Below are 21,382 nucleotides of genomic sequence, written 5' to 3' on the forward strand. Positions count from 1 at the left end.
TTTAGATAAATTGCATGGAAAAAGAGTCTGTTTATGTTAATAACGTAGGCCTACATCCACATTTAATAAAATGTTTTGTCTATACTGCGAATGAATCTTCTGTTGTATTCTTGATCTAATTTCAAAGTTTAGCACTAGGAAAGTATGATGTTAAATATTTCTGTGAAATGTTTGCTTTAAAATAACTATAAGCAAAAGTCTGAATTAGAAAGATAGGAAAATTAATTTCTTCGTAAATTGTATTTATATAGGGAATTAGTGTACCTGTACCCTTGAAGGAATTGATTTTTGTGATTTGACAGACATTTAGTTGATCATAAACACACACAAAATACTTGAAAGGTGAGAAAACAAATAATATTTCACATGAGAACACAATAGACGTTCAGGATTCGAAATTACGTAGAAAGATTTGGCCATTTTTAAACCAAGGGACGAAAATAATTTAGGAAAAATATGTTGTCCGAATAAATTACTAGAAGTTCTACAAAAGTAATACAGGGTGTCCGAGAAGTCCTTCCCTGATTACAGAAATTGATAACTCAGGCTAGAAATAAGATAGAAATATGAAACTGGTGTTGAATTGTTTACAAACTATAAAAGTTTTTGTCTGTGTTAGGTTTGTTCTGTTTTACCAAGTCTCAATTTTTTTTTTTTTTTTTTTTTTTTTTTAGGTTTGTAGTACGTAAGTAAGAAGCCCAAGAAGCCATGCCAACCAACCAGGAGAAGGCACAGTGTGTCCTGTGGTACCATGAGACACGATCACCAACCACGGTGCAGAGACAGTTCCAGACAACATTTGGGAGGACTCCACCTGATGTCAAGAGCATTAAAGCCTGGTATGAGAAGTTCAAGAACACAGGGTCGGTTGCTGACCTTCCGAGGTCTGGTCGACCAAGAACCTCAGCAGACACGGTGGAGGTTGTGCGGCAGTCTTTTCTGAGAAGTCCTAAGAAATCGGTGCGCAGGGCCTCACGTGAATTACAGATGCCAAAAAAGCTCTATCCATGACATTTTACACAAACGTTTATTGTTTCGTGCTTACAAAGTGCAACTCGTTCAGGCCTTGTTGCCCGACAACGGTACACGTCGATATGACTTTGCGGTCGAAATGCTATCACGTATTGAGGACGATAATGGTTATCTCAGACGAATTGCCTTTTCCGACGAAGCGACATTCTTTGTCAGTGGAGTAGTGAATCGCCATAATGTACGCATTTGGGGTTCAGAACCCCCCAGGGAGGTCAGGGAGTTCACCAGAGGCAGTCCAAAGGTGAATGTTTGGTGCGCGTTATTGCACGATCGAATTATCGGGCCATTCTTCTTCGCTGAGGATACCATCACATCTGCAGTGTACCTGGATATGTTGCAGCTGTATGCTGTTCCTCAGCTGCTTCAGTATCGCCCCGATGTCGTTTTTCAGCAAGACGGTGCACCACCTTATTGGGGTTTGGACGGCCGTGCCTATCTCGATAGGACATTTCCTGGGCGATGGATTGGTCGTGATGGACCAACAGCTTGGCCTCCACGCTCTCCTGACATAACCCCATTAGACTTCTTTTTATGGGGTTATGTCAAGGATGAGGTCTACCGAACACGTGTACCAGATCTTGAAACCCTGCAGCAACGAATAACCACAGTCGTTGCATCGATCCCTCCAGTGATGTTGGCTAATGTGTGGATGGAAATTGAATATCGCCTAGATGTGCTACGTGCTACCAAGGGTGCTCATGTGGAAGTGTACTGATGTGACCAAAACTTTTATAGTTTGTAAACAATTCAACACCAGTTTCATATTTCTATCTTATTTCTAGCCTGAGTTATCAATTTCTGTAATCAGGGAAGGACTTCTCGGACACCCTGTATTTATTTTGTATTATTATTTGTGTTAGTACACTAGATTAATGGTTAACACTCCTCCATTTCTGGTGATGTCATTGAGTTTTGACTAACTCAAAATCATGACACAAATTTGTATCGACTCACAATCTTAAGACGTGATGAAGGTCTCCGTAAAAATTAGTGGTGGGCACAAAAACAGGTTTTTCGGCTTTCGGATTTTAGGAAAACCGAAACCTGTTTTGAAACTTTTCAAAACCCGGTTTTTCACCGACACCGGTTTCGGTTTTCTTTAAAGCCGATTCTGTTTTCATCGAAACCAGTTCCGGTTTTCTCCAAATCCTGTTCAGTTTTCCACCGGATCCGGTTTCGGTTTCCTTCAAAACCAGTTCCGGAGTTTTTCGAAATTGGTTCTATTTCTGACCAGAATAGTGTTTCGTTGTTCTTCGGAAACCGATTCCGTTTCCACAGAAAAAGTCTTATGTGTTTTCCAAAAGTTTCCGAACCGGTTTTGAAGAAAACCGAAACCTGTTTTGGAGAAAAACCGGTTTCGGTGAAAAACCGAACCTTTTTTGGAGAAAACTGAAATGTCGGTTTTTCGGATTTCGGTTTTCCTAAAACCAGTTTCCGGTTTTTATAAAAAAAAACGGTTTTGCATCCCTAGTAAAAACCCACAACTAAAGAAGATAGAAAACAATATGGTGACCATACATCACCCAACTAATATCACATATGATTGCCAAGAATCCTTGTGTATTAATTACTGTTTATTATTTTCCAACTTTGAACATTTGAAATTGTAAAGGAAACCTTAATTGGAAATAATCAGAAGTATCGTATAGTAAAGTTATTGCAGCTAATGTAACCTTTTTTTATGCACTAAAACCTGTTTGTTTGTTTGTGTATGTGTGTAGAAATGAAAGTTTGCATGTAAGAGTAAATCTCCCCAGAATTCTCAATGGTTTTGAACCCCTTTGTTCCCTTAAAATGTCTTATTTAAGTTTCCAACACAAAAGTTTCATTGATATATTTCATACTTTTTTCCTAGTGCTAAACTCTGTAAATAAACAAAATTTGCATACAGACGAAATTACAGCTTTTATTTGTTTATTTATTTACTGTATTTACTCTCACAGCGTCCAGGTAAATTGTTAATCAATTCATAATGAAAACTATTAAAAGAATCATAAGAAAAGAATGAAGGTGGAAAAGCTGAAAACCTTTGTTTAATTAGGATGATCAGTCGCTGGACTGAAGCCATGGAATCGCCCGATTTTGTAGCATAACTCTAACCATTGATCAATTGTAGGTTTCATTTTCAATTTGCGAAAGTGTTTACTCAACACATGGTTATCATAACTACCCTTATAACAGTGAGTTTAATAAAAACCTAAACATTTTTATTTCTATACTTCAAATATGAAGCAGTAGTCAACAATGTAAGATTTTATAAGAACCACCTGTATAATAATCGTATTATTCTTGTAGAAATCTGTTAATAGTTGAGGCATGTTAAATGTACTATATACAGTATATAAACAGCTTTTATACCTTTGTAGAAGTTGCTTTCTGTCACACGTTCTCCATAACAGTATGGCGCTAATTAATGAAGTTCATTAACATTTAAGACCATTGTCTCAAATCCGGCTTTTCTGTTAAATATTTCAGGGACTTCCTGGACCTCCTGGCGAAAGAGGTCCCCCGGGACCCAGAGGGGAAAAAGGAGACAGAGGAGAAGTTGGTGCTCCTGGTCCGGAAGGTCTCCAAGGAAAGAAGGGTAAGTTGTTTGATGAGAACTACGTTCTAAGTACAATATAATGACATAATATAGCAGAACATTAGGGAATTTCCACAATACCAAAGTGGTTGACCAAATAGGAATATATACGTATTCTGTTTCTTGATTACTACTGAAAGGATCATTGTAATAATATAATATGTAGGGATCAAAATTGTTTCATTAAAAAAAAAACTCATTTCATGTTGTATCAAATGCTTTTTAGCACAGCGTTTCTCAAACGTTTTTCATGTAGGGACCATTTTTATTAATCAGAATATTCTATAGATCATTCTATCATTGTCTTCTTCGAAACAAAATTTATATTTATTAAAGTGATTTGAGCATACATCACTATATCAATATACTTACTTTAAAATTGAAAAAAAAAGTTCAGATTAGTATACCTTACTTTTATAGTGATAGGACCCCGGAAAATGTATACAGGGCTACTATATATGATTCATTCGATTTGAAAATGATATATTTTCAAAAGTATTATACATACAACGTGAGAGATACATGAAAATAGCCGCAAACTCACCAAATTTGTGTTGTGTATTCCCACTACCATAATCATTAGTCGAGCTCAGTGAACACATCGATGCTGCACGCTACAAAATGTGTGGAACGAGATCGACTACCGTCTGGACTAAACAGGCACATATAGAACATTTGTAGAGAGTACAGAAAAGTCGGTGAGTTTGTGATTATTTTCGTGCATCTCGCATGTTTGTGCGTATACTACTTTTGAAAATGTAGCCTTTTATAAACGAATAAATCATTTATATTAGCCCTATATTACAGAAAACTCTCGACTATCCACGGGCGGATTATTCGTAATCTTTATTGACTCTTTTCCTCTTTTCTGGACAATGAATTACGATATTAGTAGAAAATCAACAAAACTAATAATAAAAAACTTTAATCACAAATAAAGAAATTTTTTTAAAACACACACACACAAAGTAGTACAATTTTTGGGGTGAAAAAGTAAACCAACAAACTTGAAGTGCAGAAAACTACTGTTTATTAAGTCATAATTGTATGTGTAGGTCCCTACGTAAATTTAAAAATTCAAAAGGATTTTCTTAATTTATATGCATTTTCAGCCATTTTACGGATTATCCGCGTTTACTTCGTCACACAGTTTTGTGAATAATCGGTAGTTTACTATAGTTTTTTTTTAAATATAACTTAAGACTATCTAAAATATTTTATAATATGATAATACATCTATATAAGAAATTTTTACGGATTATCCGCGTTTACTTCGTCACACAGTTTTGTGAATAATCGGTAGTTTACTATAGTTTTTTTTTTTTAATATAACTTAAGACTATCTAAAATATTTTATAATATGATAATACATCTATATAAGAAATTTTTGGTTCTGAACTGTGTGAGGAAGGTAGGCAGTCGCGAAATCATTTGTTAGAGGCTAAAATCAAGCACTTTTGAGAATCGGGTTAAAATCGGTTTTCTTCATATGTAATTCCCCGCTATTGTAATCCAACAGTGTATTACTGGCAGACAATTAGTATTCCACGTTAAGTAATTGTAACTTATTCTAAAACCGAATATTTTAACGAGTGTCCCGGCTTCAGTTTCCAAGTTTATGACAGCCATCTTAACATTCACGAGCGGTTCACTAATGCCAGCTTAAAAGTTTATAAAATCCCATCTAGAGAGGAAGAAATTCCCATTTTACTTTGAAATTTCCCAAATTACAAATTCTGTAAATATGAAAAGTGAAACTACTGTATGTTGCTCACTTTCTTCTATATATATACAAGTGGACTCATAATTAAAATAATTAATTGAAAATGGTGATGAAAAATAAATACATTTCGTTGTTAGAACTTAGTATTTCAAGCATGTTTTTGTGTCGTAATCTTCAATGGAATGTAACGAAACTAAACAAGATAAGTTTCATTCTCCAGTTATTTCGTATGGAGCGTTTTGGAAGTGGGTGGTTACTCGTTTTTTTTTTAACACCATCGTTGTTAATACGTTTCTTGACGCTCGTTTTTGAGGTTCTCAAGTCATTGCATAAGTCCCTTCCATAGCATACATTTTACATTACCAAACTCTGACAATGAGTATACTGATTTCATGTTTACTGAAGAATCAGTAGTCTACCTCCCGCTCAGAGAGAATTTTATTGTCGTCGATGAAGTAAATGTATGAAAAATCCCATATATGCTACTAATTTCTACGAAAATTCGAGAACTTAATGTAAAAAAAATCCCACAAACTGTAATTTTTCCCATGGGCTAGCATCACTGGATCAGTTACGATTACGGGTACTAACATAATAGTGTCGAGAACATGAAACATGGCCCACCAAGCGATGATTAAAATATAGTCTGATGTGTCATGCCTTTTCTTGTTTCCACTCTGCATTAAATTCAGTTCTATATATATTTTGTTCTGTGTATTGATACATATAATTGTGAAGTTAAGAACCTATTTAAGAATTAAATTAACATATAGTTCCTAAAAAGTACCATTGGGTTGATTATTCTGGGTATTAGGGCTTTCTCTATTTAGGGTATTTGGTTTTTGGAGAGGAAATATTGCATATATTCTTCCTTCCTACAATTTTTACACATACGTATATATATATATATATATATATATATATATATATATATATATATATATATATATATATATATTGTATGAAGAAAGGGATGTCCTAAGCAAACAATTCATTAAAGAGAAACTCAGCCAAAACTTCTGACACCTGTTGTTAGTTCACACCTGTCTTTTTTAACACATTTATTCCTTCCACTCCTTGTTTTTTTTTTTTTTTTTTTTAACAGGAAAAATCGATTCGTCTTGTATCAACATTTCCTTCGACATCTTGTCCTTTCACTTAGAATTCAAGTTTATTCAATGTAAACAAACACTTCGTTAAAACCGTTTATTCAGTTAGTTTCGATAGGGTAGCTGGCTAGCCTTTGAGTGAAGTGTAGCATCCATACATTTCAAAATAGGAAAACATTTTCTGATACGTCATCATGATTTAATCATTTTCTTCTTATTCTTATCCCCAACCTCACACCATGACTTATGCGTTTATGTTTCCCCTTTCTTCTTTTTTCCTTTTCTCATCCATACAGGTGCTGAAAGAGCATTGTAATATTAAAAATTTTAGTAATGATACTTTTATTCTACGTATCTTCAAACATTATTTTCGTTTCTTGGCTAGTGGGTTATGAACTATGTTTTTGTATTAAGTACAGGGACAAGAATCCATGACAAAATTATCCTTCAAATGCATAGAACAAAGTCTCCTCGAGACAAAATGTCCACAAAATGTTTTACTGTTTGAAAGAATAATCTTGCATAATAATCATTATAATAACTAACTCTATGGCCTATGGAACCCGGAAGTTCAATGCCGCGTTCAGAAAAGCTCTCGATTCACTTCTGTCCTTAGATAACTGGATCCAGTTTCTACTTTGTATTCCTATTTGTGCGAGATCCATTTTAATATTGTTCTCTCATCTGCACCTGTGTCTTCCTAATGGTCGTTTTTCGATTGGAAAATAATAATAGTCGGATAATAATATTATTATTAATAATAATAATAATAATAATAATAATAATAATAATAATAATAATAATAACAATAATAATAATAATAATAATAATAATAATAATAATAATAATAATAATAATAATAATAATAATAATAATAGAATGTGAAAATAATTATGCACAATTCAATTAAATCTTGACAATTTATACAACCTCTCTAATAAATGTTGAATCATTAGTTTTTATGTACAATTCACTCGCTGTAAAATTGTACATTTAAAGATATAATGAATAATATTATATATTAGCTGTAAGCACCTATCATTACCGGGTCTTAATTCAGAACCTGGATAAAAAGAAAGAAATTCTATTGTCCGGGTATTTATTCTTTGATGTTATGTAAATCCGTATAACCAATATGTTGCATAAAGGCAAGGAATTTTTAGAAACATTTTTTAAAGCCTCCACTTTCCCCTGCCTTGGCCAATTACTTTCGGACTTATGGATGGCAGACGCAACTGCTGCTTGCCTTTATTCTCTCTCCTATACTTTGATGTTAATTTGTTATCTCTCGGTTGTCAAACTTGAGGTGAGGCACTTTTTTTTCAGCATGGGATCTGATATTTAAAACCATGCCATTTTACTTCTTTTTTCTTTATTTATCCTTTTTTAAGTACAGAAAATAACCTGAAAGAAAGAAGATAAGTGATGAATACATAATTTAAATAACTGGGATGCAGCTTTCTGATTCCATTCTTGTTCTTAGTTTCCTAATTTGAATTTCATTTTCATCATTAATGCAGGCATTTCTTCTTTATGCAACCCGTTTACCACTGAAAGCAAATTTAAATAAATAAAAGTATTTATAAAAAAAAAAAAAACAAGATACAGTGTAAAAAGCAATATCTTCTCATTTTCGTGTTGATTGTCTTGTAGTTTCTTGTTTCTTCCATGATTACGTATGCATTTATTACACTGTTTTTCATATGTGTTTATTACACTAATACTCACAACACTGACACATACACACAATAATTAAAAAAAGGTTATAGAAATAACATAAACAAATAAATAATAAAAAAGAACATAAGGTTGTACTATAGTTCTGACGTGAGTGTTTGCCAGAACTTTGAATTTGCTTGTGTTAGAATTTGATGTTTTATGCATTTGTGTCTTTTCAAAGTGCTCTTTGTTCAATTACCTTCTTTGTTGGGTTCGTTCATTCCATAGGTTTCAACACGTGTTGTGTTATTTTTTGAGTGTAAGAATTTTGTTCTGTCTTGCCATAAGCTAGTCCATTCTTCATCACTAAGTTCATCTCTCAGATTCCCTATTTCTTCACTAGTTACGTAATTTTTACAATTCTATATTATGTATTCAGCTGTTTGGATTTCTCCACATGAACACATTTCGTCATTTTCAATATTTAATCTTTTCAAATGTGTTTTGAAAAGTCTATGTCCCGACAGCGCTTCCATAGTTTCTTTGTTTATTTGCGCTTCCATAGTGGCTATAGAGCTCTTGTCAGACTGTGATTATAGAAATGGGCCATTCCAAGTACTGGTTGAGCTCTGCAGTTAGTTTTGCTGTTTTAGCACTACGGTTCTTTACGATAATCATCATCTAAGTTCGACAAACCCTCTCTCCTAATAGTTGCTTTTTGTCCACTATTCATTTTCTTTGATGATTGTGTCTTACCACGAGCTCCGTATGTCGTCATCACGTTGAACACTTGGCATCGAAAACTTTGAAATCTAACGTAACCAGAACTCAGTAGCACCTACTACTTGCGACGAAGAAACTACCTGCTGATCCGACATCAACTGTATGGAAATTTTGAATCTGATCGTCGACTGACATGTAGTAAAAGATTCTTGGACTACAATGAGGTAAATCAATGTCCAAACCTAGATACAGGGTCCAAGAAACTGAATTAAAGAAAAAAATACCAGGCGGTTTCAGAAGTCCTGCACCAGACAAGGAGGAACATGAAACACAGAATATCAGAAACAAAGGAATGCCTTATCCAGCAAAGTACAGGCCTCCATGTTCGATAAAATTCACACATCTCTGCTACAACAAGACAATCTGCCGGTGTTGCCAGGTGACAGGTTTAGGATTAAAGAAAATTTGGGACAGACAGAACACACCTCATTATATGAATTCAACTGCCGACTACATAGGAAATGAGAGAGAGCGAAGCAAAGCGTAATATGATGGTGCAATGTCCGGACTATGTGCGAGATACGGTAACAACATGCCAAGTTTAGCCAGCGTGTTGATCACTCTTCGAGACCAATGTCTCAAATCATTGCCAATTTGCAGCAGTACCGCCTTCTTCCTCGTTAACGTCTAGTATTTATCAATCAGAATGATATACACTGGGCGTAATTGATCAGACTACAGTTCACCTTCTACAACACGACCTTTTGCGTAAACTCAAAATAGACAACTCAGCCAGTATTATACAAAACACACAGCATGAACCTTCCCCAAATCTCTCCTGTTTCACATGGGCTATGGCCTCCTGTCCTCTTCACCCACTATTCACGTTTATCAGGATTTTTCAGAAACATCAACTTCTTGTCTCCGTCACAATTCTCCAAAACCAAAGATTACAGGGGTTGTACCATCTGTCACATTGCGACTCTGCAGTGCGCTGCACCTCTGTAACCTCATGTGGACTTAGTCGAGGTTGTTTTTGGTGTAATCCACGTTATGCAAATAACGGTTTACTGTCGATTTGAATGGCCCAATTACTCTTGCTAACTAACATACGTGTACTGGGCTGTTGTTCAGCATTCACAGCATCCTGCAGAGGTTGGTTAATGTCCATCAAAGATCTTCCCGTGTGGAGCTTGTACACGAGGCTTAAATCACCTGAAGTAATTTTTTCACATCAACGGGAAGCTGTCGATCATTCACTACTTCTTTATTTTCCACGTGACAAATTTCCTACACTGTTCTTTCTTGTGTTAGTTCTTTATATATATATATATATATATATATATATATATATATATATATATATATATATATATATATATATATATATATATATATATATATATATATATATATATATATATATATATATATAATAAATCGTAGCACTGCACGAATTCCAATTTGGTCCCCCTCATCTTGTCCACTTTGACTTCACGGGAACGCTTGCTACGCACCCAGTGCTTGCCTTCACTTAGTTCCACGAACTTGTCTTCTATACCTGCCAACAGCATTTCACTGGCAGCGCACCTATCCTCGCAAACTTCACTTCATTCAGCTCAGTGTGTTAATGGCGTATGACTTCTGGGACAGCCTGGTATATGGATGCTTTTATTTTAACTTACAACAATAGCAGAAACAAATGAGTAGCAGAAAGATATGTAGCAGAAGAATTCTCTTCCGCACTGAGTTTATTGTTATAGGCAGGCGAAGCGAAGCCATGTGAAAATATGATAACTGTGACAACCCGTGATGTCACGTGCGAAAACCGATGACAACGCCAACTTCCTACCACGAAATTGAACGTTAATTGGCTATTTCGCCGTGCAGACGATCAAAACTGATTTCCATAGCTTTCTTCTCTATGGTTTTGGATACATTTTCTCCAGCTAACCGTACGCCCACAATTGGAAAGACGGTATTTCTCAATTTGCACCACCAAGCACGGACAGTCCTAAGTCCAGTAATATTATGTTTCCTTGTTTGTTAACCTTTTAATAGACTTAGTTCTGGTCGACTTACGACTAAACTCGCAGATGATCCTTTGACATGTTGGCTTCAACGTAGTGTTTGATTTTGCGGAAAAACAATATTGCTATAGTTATAATAATAAACAACATTTAATTCTTTTTTGTTCTGTAGGTGAACCTGGTCGCGACGGAGTTCCTGGAATCCCTGGGCCACCTGGTCCCCCAGGTCCGCCTGGATCATCAGAATTTCCGAATTTTGACGTAAGTGCAAAAAAATTCTCGGTTCCAGTGTTCAAAACCGAAGCTTATTGCTAACATATGGGATAAAAGTAAAAGAAATTATAAAGATAAATATTTTGTATTGTTAGTGGTATCATAAGGTTCTCCATATTAGTGTGATTACTTTTGGTAGTAGCATAATTGTTGAGAATCTTAATGTTTAGACAATCATTTTAATAAAAATAGAATTGTAGGAGAACGAAAGGGGAAAACTTATTAAAATATTTGAACTCGCTATGGAATATCTAAAGGGTAAAGCTTTACGCGTATATTAAAATGTCACTATTTGCATTGTAACCTAAGGAACTATGGTTTTTATTTATCCTTTGAAAATTTCCCATTCTCAGTTTTACATGTTAACAAGTACTTGCAAGTAATAGTGATCTTACAAACATTTCATAAGCTACTGAACTCTTTAAATTACAGATATTTGAATGAAATTTGTGTAGAATGTATTTCATTAAGTTCTGTAAAATGGCTTTTATTTTACTTATGACACGTAATAAGTAGTGCACTGTTTATTAGATCAATCTATAGAAAGCAAGAGTAAATTAATTAATTAATTAATCAAACCAAATCCTGATGAACAATAAAGGTAAGATTCATCCCAAATTTAGTAATTTCTAAAGGGAAAAAAATATCCATTAAGTCAAAATTAAAAGGCGATAAAAATTTGTTCATTAAATCGAATCTTGGCGAAAAGGGTTTCCATTAAGTCAAAATTTAATAAAGTACCAGAGAAAATTCATTTTAATCGAAACTTAATAGTGAGAAAGGAAAAAATAATTAATTACACGACAAATTGTAAAATGCAATACAAGATAATACGTTCCAAGTTTATCCATTAAATGAAACTGAAGTTAATAAAGACAAGTAAACTTAGATTTATTAAACGAACTTGGGTCAAGTGTAAGAGATAATTCATTCATTAGCTTAATATAGGAAAAACTGATCAATTAAATTGAAATTTAAGTAAGTATATCACATCTGAGGTACTGAAAGAGTTTGAGATTTTATACAAAATAACACATTCTCATGTCACCTGGTTAACAACCGTTAATCTTCAACTATAAAACATGTGGTTATCCATATAATTATTTATTGTAATTGTATCTAATTATGTAAGTTGTTTGAGTTTCCTTATTCTAGTTTTTCCCTTTGTTCCTGAATGAAATAGTGTTAGAAAAATCTATTTCTCTTATCTATAGCTTATATCTCTTAGTACTAATTTATTAATTTCTTCTTCTATTTTAACAATAGTAAAGACCTATTTTCCTGATCTGTGATCTTTCTTTTTCCTTCAAATTCATGCTGCATTAGCCTAGCTGGAAACCTCGCAGTATGTTCAAGGTAAGTCGCATAGGATATGGTAATATTTGTGTAAAATAGATGTAAGTATATTTTATAAGACTATCCGTGTGTATTGATTAATAAGTAGAATTCTTTGGAGAGCGTTCGTTATATCAAACCTAGATACTAAGAAGTTAAATAATTGTAACAATATAAAAAGTTCACTATTTGATTTTTGATCTGAGAGAGCAAAAGTATAAATAAAAACGGGAAACATCTCTGCTTTTAACTTTGTGACTTTGTTCTCTTTGCAAGAAATGATAGGAAAGGGGAACTTAATATCTAGAATGGATGACATGCTTCAAATTTAACCATAGAGCTTTCCACGTAAGCGTTTCGACAGTTCTTTTATTTTAGGAAAACATTTGCCTCCACTAATTGCTTCTGTATTTCTCTTTCGTAAAATGTGTTCGCTTCAAGTTCTTCTGTCATAGGTCAAGATCCACAATGTCAATTTAATACGCAAAATGACACAATAAAATAGCTGGTTTGTCAACGTCTTTCACGGTAAAACGGTGCCGCTTTCGACTCATGTTCAATAGATTTTTTTTTTTTAATTCCTGTCTAGTGTCACTTTCTTCAGTTTGTTGATGTATTATAGTACCACCCAGTATCTGCCTTTGTCGTCGTGAACAGTAAAATGGTGTGTCTGATCTTCCACATTTTCCAGGATAAGTATTCACGACGGAATTTTGGAAAATAATGTTGATTATGTTTTGGATTCCCATTTGCTTTATTAATAGCGTTTGTGCGCGCTGCGGGCAAACTAAATTCATGAAATGAATTTGAGAAAATTGGACATCCTATCTTCTCAGGCATAAAAGTAGAGGAAAATATGAATCATATTTTCCATTGCGTATGTAGTCAGGAAACAAACTTTTGTAATATAACTAGGTATATAGGCAACACGTGTTATAGACAGTAATGTGTTAAATTCAAGGTACCCGAAATCCCAAATATCTTCTGTGACAACACAATAACGAACATATTTAAAGAAGAAATTACGATCATGGACAAAAGCAATCCTTTATTTGGTACCAAGAGACAAGAAAGACCTAGAAAAGTTCGTATACAAGGTAATGTGGCGAAATCAAGAAACATCGAATAGTAACATAAAAAATAATTACCCAAGGTCAGTGATCGTCAAACTAATGGAGCTTCTGAGCTATCGTACTGTTTTTAAATACTACTGTGAGCTACCAACCAAAAGAACTACATTTTTAAAAATCTTTCATCTGTTTATTGCCTATAAACTTACATTTCTAGTAAATATAAAATCAAACCATCCAAGTTAGCAAATGTCTAATACACACACGAGCACAACCCTACGTGTATACAAAGAACTGTGAAATGAGGCTGACAATGTCAGTTGCACGGGAGAAACAAGCAATTGTTGTCGTCAGCGCTCTCTGTCGTTAGCGTCAGCTCAATGAAGAAATCAAGGTTAGCCAACCGGAGCGTTAACGTGATCTACCGAAAATGTCCTCGCGAGCTACTAGTAGCTCGCGACCGATGGTTTAGCAATCATTGCCCAAGATAGATGGTTGTAGAGAAGAATTAGAGATATTTTCATTCTCGGGTTAATTTGAATGCACGCGTGGTAAAAGTGTTACTGTGAAAATATCGATAACTCATTGATATAGCCCACAGAGAATTTCGTCTCCAGTCCACCCTCTGAAATAAAATTGTTGTTAACGATAATTGCATAGAGCAGAGCATTGTTACACTAAAAAGGTTATATGAAAGATTGTTTACTATTTCTAAGTGTAGCTGAGTGCGGCAAATTGCTGCTTAGATTTTGTGTGTGTGTGTGCGTGTGCGTGTGTGTGTGTGTGTGTGTGTGTGTGTGTGTGTGTGTGTGTGTGTGTGTGTGTGTGTGTGAGAGTGTGTGTGTGTGTGTGTGTGTGTGAGTGAGTGAGTGAGTGAGTGAGTGAGTGAGTGAGTGAGTGAGTGAGTGAGTGAGTGAGTGAGTGATCTTACTAAGAAAATTAAAATACAAGGGAATTTTCTTTGTTTTCATATATCTGATATCAAAAAGTTTGGAAAATTGTATTCCTTATGCATTCCTGTATCTTTGTCCATTCTCTTCTACAGCTGTACAGTGATAGATACTTTCTTGAATAAGATCAGGAAACTGATCAAAACAAATTAGATTATGTTCGCAAAACTGTAAATACCCATGTATTTGAATATGAGCGTATAAGCTTTATCTCCACGCGTAACATCTAGTTTCGCATACCCTTTGAGTCGTTGTAAATAATCTGTTTATGTCATCAACAATAAAGGAGATATAAATACTAGTTTTCTCCTGAATTTACTATTCATTTAAATGTAAATTTAGAAGAATAGCTGTTGTAAGTGAATGTGCTTATTGAATGCAGCACAAAAGACAAAAATAGCACGATGTGCATATAAAAGAAAGAAGCTTAATTTCACGCTTACTGGACACGCATAAACTGAAGCAGTGCAATTCCCTTGGTGCATATGCAGTCACTCCCATCTAATATAGAAATGCAGTGTTCCATCATGGGCGAAGTAAATAAACTGAGGGTGTTGCTTTAAGACATTGGTAGGCGTATTTTCAATTTATTTTGTATAATAACTTTGAACTACAGGATAGTGCGTACATTACCTTCGAGGGTTGGAAAGAAAGTCATGGCGATACCTCCATAGAGTACAAACCGTTTATTATATAAAACGTATAAATGTTAACATGTAATCCCTAGCCATACTTACGACCCGCTGCCCTATTACTTGAAGACGCTGAACACAAGTATCAGTCTCATTTTATATGAGTTTTGCTTACCAAACTAAAACTCCTTTATATGTATATCTACTCTGTCTGTCCGCGTGTCCGTCCGTCTGGGAGGCAAAACATCTCAAGAACTACTTGATAGGCCAACAACAATTTTGGCCAGGATGTTGGAGGTCAAAAGTTAAGAATCGAAGTCGTTGATGGAGCTGATCCATCCGAAGGGGATTTGAATTTAGCGCCCCTTTCAGCAGTGAGGCTATATGAGATGTGAACATACTGCTTAAAGTGTGATTCAAATCAAATGAGCTCCCGCTGGGAATCGAATCCGGGTCACCTATGCGAAAGGCCATGGGCGTCTCTGGCGGGGGGACGGGGGAACGCGTCCCCCCAATATTTTGAAGCACAAAATGTTCAATATTCTATTTAATTTAATTTATTTACTAACGACAGAATAACATATAAACAATAATTATTATATTTATTTGGAATATAATATTCAGGCTATGAAACGATTATAACAAAGAGAGTCTGTGAAGGTAAGCAAAAAGGTTACAAATGGAATCACAGATAAATAAACAAGTTGGGCTAGGTACTACTATTTAAATCACTTTCTTTGATGCCCCCAAAGTTTACATGCCAGAGACGCCAGTGCTAAAGGCGATTACTCTGATCCGAAGATTTTACCCTGTTGCGTGTAATCGTAACGTATATAATCGTGCCAGCTGCAAATCTACGCTATGGATGATTGATTAGCCTTCCTTCTCCCTTCATAACAAAATAGAAATGAAGAAGGATCAATTGTCAAATCCTACAGTAGGGCACTTTCACGGTCACACAGCGAGTTTAACGGTCAAAGAGATGCTCTTGTATGAAAATATTTTCACTATTTTCTTTATTCAAACAGGGCAAGAATCTACGCTACAACTTTTCTCTGCAATCAAATCTTACGGGAGTTTGGATAACAAAATTATTTATTTTAACTGAATATATATTTAACAGAAACGTATGACAATTAATTGCCAAGGAGTAAACGTAACACTTTTTCTGTCTTAAATGATCTATCATAAAGTTGATCTTGTACAATATGTCTGTCTGTCTCTGTCTCTCTCTCTCTCCCCCTCTTGCTTTTTCTGAAGGTTCCAATACTAAGGAAAATTACGAGGCAAGGTTGCTTCAGCTTTGCTATTTTTCTTTCTTCAAAATCAAACTAAATACGAAAAGACCATAAAACTGGCTTGATTTCCATAAACTAGGTCAGAAAATAATCAATGAAACAGAATTGCTATCAATTTCGAATTACACAGGCCAATTAGATTGAGATAGCAAGACCATCCATTAAATTTTTGACTCATCTGTACTTCTCTTGCAAATGGTTAACATGGCCTGCATCAACACATAAACTGATAATAATCCCTTCCCAAAATTCCCAATTATACTTACGAACAATTTCCATATTAACTAATATTAAAATTAAATGTAACTTAATCACTTATTGCATTTCTTTCCTTCTGTACACAAAAAGAAATTTTCCAAAGGTAACAAGCCAATTAATAAAGACAATTTCCATTCGACCTAAAGGGAGTTCCAACTATCCAAAACATTTGAAGTTACATCTAAACTCTCTATGCAGCCGGAACTTAATACGCTGGGTGCAGATTTCGATAGTCACAGGTATTGGTGATTTTACGTCCTACCACCATTGTCACCTACCGGAGTTTCAGTAACTGACGCAGTTAGTTACATTGGTTGCATAATATTCAGTTACTTCCAATATTCTAATCAAACTCCTTCACCTGGTGTACACGAGGCACTACCATTTGTTATTGATATACACGATAGAACACCATATCACATGCAGAATGGTGTCTCTGGTGTAAAGATATTGTCCTATAAATGGTTCCCTTCACTTTGGTTTCCCCAGTTGGGAGAACAGATTAAAATCACATGGGCTCATATATGGGATGTATGGAGGAATCCAAGGATCTCCACCATTGGAATAAGTCGTCCATAAGAGAAGCATTAAAACAACGGGTATTCTCATGTAGCAGAATGGGCAGACATGCTTTGAGATTGCTATCATTTCCTCTGCAAACCAAGATGGTGGTGTAAAAGTGATTTGACTAGTTTGATTTAAAATAAGAATCACATTGGAAATTTTGTAATTTTTCAATTCATCGAAACCAAAGAATTCGAACCAGAGGAAAGATCAAATCCTTGTTCTGAGGAATCAAATTAGAAAATCACAGAGATCGGAACAATACAACTTACCGAAACCAAAGGATACTATCCAGAGAAACGAATCTGTATTTGTAATGAATTGAAAGGAATCGGGAAAATGAATCAAATTACCTGTATGCACACGTCCCACGAGCGACATTGTAAGTGCGGTAAATATGTCTCTTTGCACTGTATGTACTGAGAATAGCAACTCCCTCGCATATCCATATGTAATGTGGCGACAGTATTGTCCAATACTTTCTTGGATTGGATTTTGCCAGTACTTTCTTTTCAGTCCTCATATTTACTAATATAATTTTATTGTTTATTCTTGTTTGAGTGTCCTAATTGCAAATGTGTACGGTAAAATATGAATGTGTAATTCAATTATTTTTATATTTCACGATGTAAGTAGAGCGTGATTTAACAAAAAAGGCTAAACCATCTTTAGCCTAGGGTGCCACTAGAAAGGGGATATCAGAAAATCATGAGATATTTACAAAGAATAGAAACGTGAGGGAAGACAGGTCAAGACAATATTAGTATTAGTAATAATGATTATTACTAATACTAATATTATCATCATCTTTCAAAAAGTAAACAAAAAGTGCAATTTTTCTCTTTCATTATAATGTTAATCGGACAACATAGAATATAACTACAGCTCATGGCTTTAGAACCCACCGGAGACAAATTATGCCGGAAGGACTGGCGGAAATACGTCATGCTTAACTCATCCATTGCAATCGTATGCAACATGTCGGAAGAGTTTTAAATGTTACGCGTGGTTGCAAAACTAGAGAGAAGAGCCGATTATGTAGACATGTTACAAATCTCACAAATGCAGATTATTTATGGGACACGGTACAATTGCACAAATGTTGGGTATTTGTGGCATATACCCGTCATAAGACCGAGTTCTTTAGTTAGAACTTGTCCTATGAAAATTCAGGTTATCTGAAGCAGTAGCTACATTTTAATTCCTTATGCTATGTGCAAGACTGTAATTGCCAAATTTTACTTATTATTAATAATAATTGTAAGAATATTCACACATAACAATAGTACGTTTTATATTTCGTAACCTGGTAATGTTTCAAGCAGAAAAAAAAACTACAGATTTTATGTTATCACGTAGCATTATTTCCCTGCATCGTTAATTTGAAAATCATACTCGTACTTTGCGAAATCATCATATGAACCTCTCGTGATAATGTTAACTGACAAATATGGCGTTTCAGGAATCAATCTTAGGAACTGGTTATGGTTCAACATTAGGTCGACCTGGTAGCCCTGGTCCCAAAGGAGAGCCTGGAGTTCCGGGACTCCCGGGGGCTAAGGGAGAAAGAGGCGACCCAGGAAATAAAGGTGAAAGAGGGTATCCAGGTCAAAAGGGCAACAAAGGAGAACAGGTAAGTTTAATATAGAACTTAAGAACATTGGTTTTTGTAAGGACGTAATGTTATTAGGTTAAGAATTATACATGTCAGTGGCGACTTGTGCGTCCATGCTACAGAACCATAACATTTTAATTATCACAGTAATAAAGTAATATTGCATTTTAACAAATTTAAAAATATATTCTTATTAGAGTCTACAGGGAGGTTCTATAACTCTAGCATACACGCATAAGCTGTCACTGAGATATAAACATAATTTATATTAAGATTTGTTATTATTTAGCAGAACTACATTGGATTCTCCTCATGGCAAATGCTAATATTTATAAATTATTATTTTTTCTGGTCGAAATTCTCTCATGTAGTATCAGTATTACTTGGCGAAAACGATACTATTGGGTACCTAAATGAGCGGAAAAGTATTCAAAGATTGAATTGAAGTAAGGCGTTATGTACCTCAGATATTTTGGATTCATGTCTAAACATGAGACTACAATACTTCTCGAATACAAAATGGTAAGTAAATAATACAATCATACTAACTACCTCAATAACTTTCCAAATATTGTATTGTAGATTTTGCCTAATACTTTGAATGCACTATAGTAACTGCATTAACTTACAATTCTATAACTCCTAGATATCTTCTGCCTATTAAACTGTTCTAATTTTCTAGTGCTAACCTAGCATCTTTGCACCTTTATTAAGAATTCAGTGAAGTTCATATTTTTATGTAACCTCAATAACAGTATGGAGTTTCTTCAATAATAAAAATATAATGTTTAGTTTATCATGTTGGGTCTGTGAAGTGCAAAATTTTGTGTTTTTTTCAATATAACTTTTAAATGTGCTGTATGATATCAGACTTACTTCAAATACCAAATCAGTAAGATTTTATAAAAGAAAAATCATATTTCTATATCTCCTGATACTTCTACATACGTTTAAATGTGTGAACAAAGTATTACTTCCTTGTTTTCAGAAATTCGATATTTATTTCTTCTTACAAAAGTATAAATGTCTGTAGGAGTTTTTCATTGATTTTTATAAGTATGGCTCTTGTACTATTTTATTGCACGAAAGCAGTTTATTAAACATAAAAAAAATGAAACAGCACAAAATAAAAAAAGTACTTTATAGATTTTTATTTGATTATATTAAAATACATCGTATATTTCAAAATACAATAGTTATTATACATTAGCTTAAAACATAAGATACATATTGACTTACTACTCTGAAAAAAATAGTTGTAAGAAACTAATATTTTATAGTTTCTATGCTGAAAATGAATTATATGATAATTGCCATATCATTCTTGTCTTTTAAATTTTGTGATGATACGGTATTTTTACACCTAAGATTTTTGGATCTGGAAAGGAATATAGTTCACTAGAAGTTGAAAATACTTCAAGTGATTTTTTCATTTCTCTTTTTATTCAAACTTTTTCAACCAATTTTTAAACTGATCTCCTTCCCAACACACCTGCTTGGGATGAAAAATTTCGCTTGATGCAAAAATGTTCAGGTGTAAAAACATCGTCAAAAACTTTAAAAGGTAAGAAGGATGCGGTTGTTGTCCTGCGAATTCATCATCAATTTATGTGATTTCAGTTGTTTCCAAATAATTTACAAAAATTTCCCAGGATTATTGTTCACACATATTAGAAGAAAAAAAAACTTCTATTGTTATAAGCACTACTTCAATTCTTGTCAAAGTTATGAAGACATATTATCTGTGAATGAACTACAAATATTTTACTGTTATTATCAGAGTGTGTTTTTGTATTGTGCCATCTATGGAAAACAATATTATTTTAGATATTTCTAGCCATCTCAGAGCTTTATTTGTATTTCTATCCTTTATTTACCCCATAAATTTGTTTACCGATTAATTTTAAACTATAAAACTTAACCACATCAAATGAACGTCATTGTAATAAGTTCTAAAATTAAGTGTTTGTGCAATTAGGGATACCAAGGGGCCAAAGGATCGCAAGGCTTTAAAGGAGAACCTGGAGCTCCAGGAATTGACGGTTTACCTGGCTTTCCTGGTGAAAACGGTCGTCCTGGTACTAAAGGAGAAAAAGGTAGGCGTTTTGTGTGTTATTTGGTTTATATATATTCTCTACCTGGTAAAATACATATATATGTTTGACATTCACTATGACAATGTTTTCTCAAATACAGACGCTCATTTTTTAAAACCTATCTTCAGCTTAGATCAATGGTTTCCAACTTCTTTTGACAGACGACATACTTTCCTGAACACCCGCAGCATCGCGATACACTTGTTTGATTTTTTTTTTTTTTCATTAATAATAATACAAATCATAATAGTGTAAGATTATAAGTTTCTATAACGCACTAACGCTATGTAATACGTATTTTCTTATAGACACAAATTTCAGGTTTCGAAAAATATCTAAATGTATAAATTATGTTATTAACTACCATATTTAAAAAACAAACACAAGTAAAAACAATTGAATTCGTAATTTACGTTACATCACAAATATGG

General features: G+C 34.2%; 1 protein-coding gene across 6 annotated transcripts in view; it reads left to right on the forward strand.

Moving 5' to 3' along the window:
- Positions 1–21,382, forward strand: part of Mp (collagen XV/XVIII-type protein multiplexin) — a 1,211,252-nt gene that overhangs the window by 1,121,185 nt on the left and 68,685 nt on the right. For 5 of the 6 annotated variants that reach the window (XR_014129286.1, XM_081746990.1, XM_081746991.1 and 2 more), the window contains 5 exons: positions 3,508–3,616; positions 11,033–11,121; positions 12,460–12,489; positions 18,703–18,873; positions 20,834–20,951. Coding sequence is in view for 5 of the 6 variants with exons in the window: in XM_081746990.1 (XP_081603116.1) it covers positions 3,508–3,616; positions 11,033–11,121; positions 12,460–12,489; positions 18,703–18,873; positions 20,834–20,951 (517 nt within the window). In the remaining variant the exon portion in view is untranslated. The remainder of the gene's footprint in view (positions 1–3,507; positions 3,617–11,032; positions 11,122–12,459; positions 12,490–18,702; positions 18,874–20,833; positions 20,952–21,382) is intronic. The other variant, XM_081746994.1, reaches the window with a different exon arrangement.

Source organism: Thermobia domestica, chromosome 18 (genome assembly GCF_964235325.1).
Source record: "Thermobia domestica chromosome 18, izTheDome1.hap1.1, whole genome shotgun sequence".
Lineage (NCBI taxonomy): Eukaryota > Metazoa > Arthropoda > Insecta > Zygentoma > Lepismatidae > Thermobia > Thermobia domestica.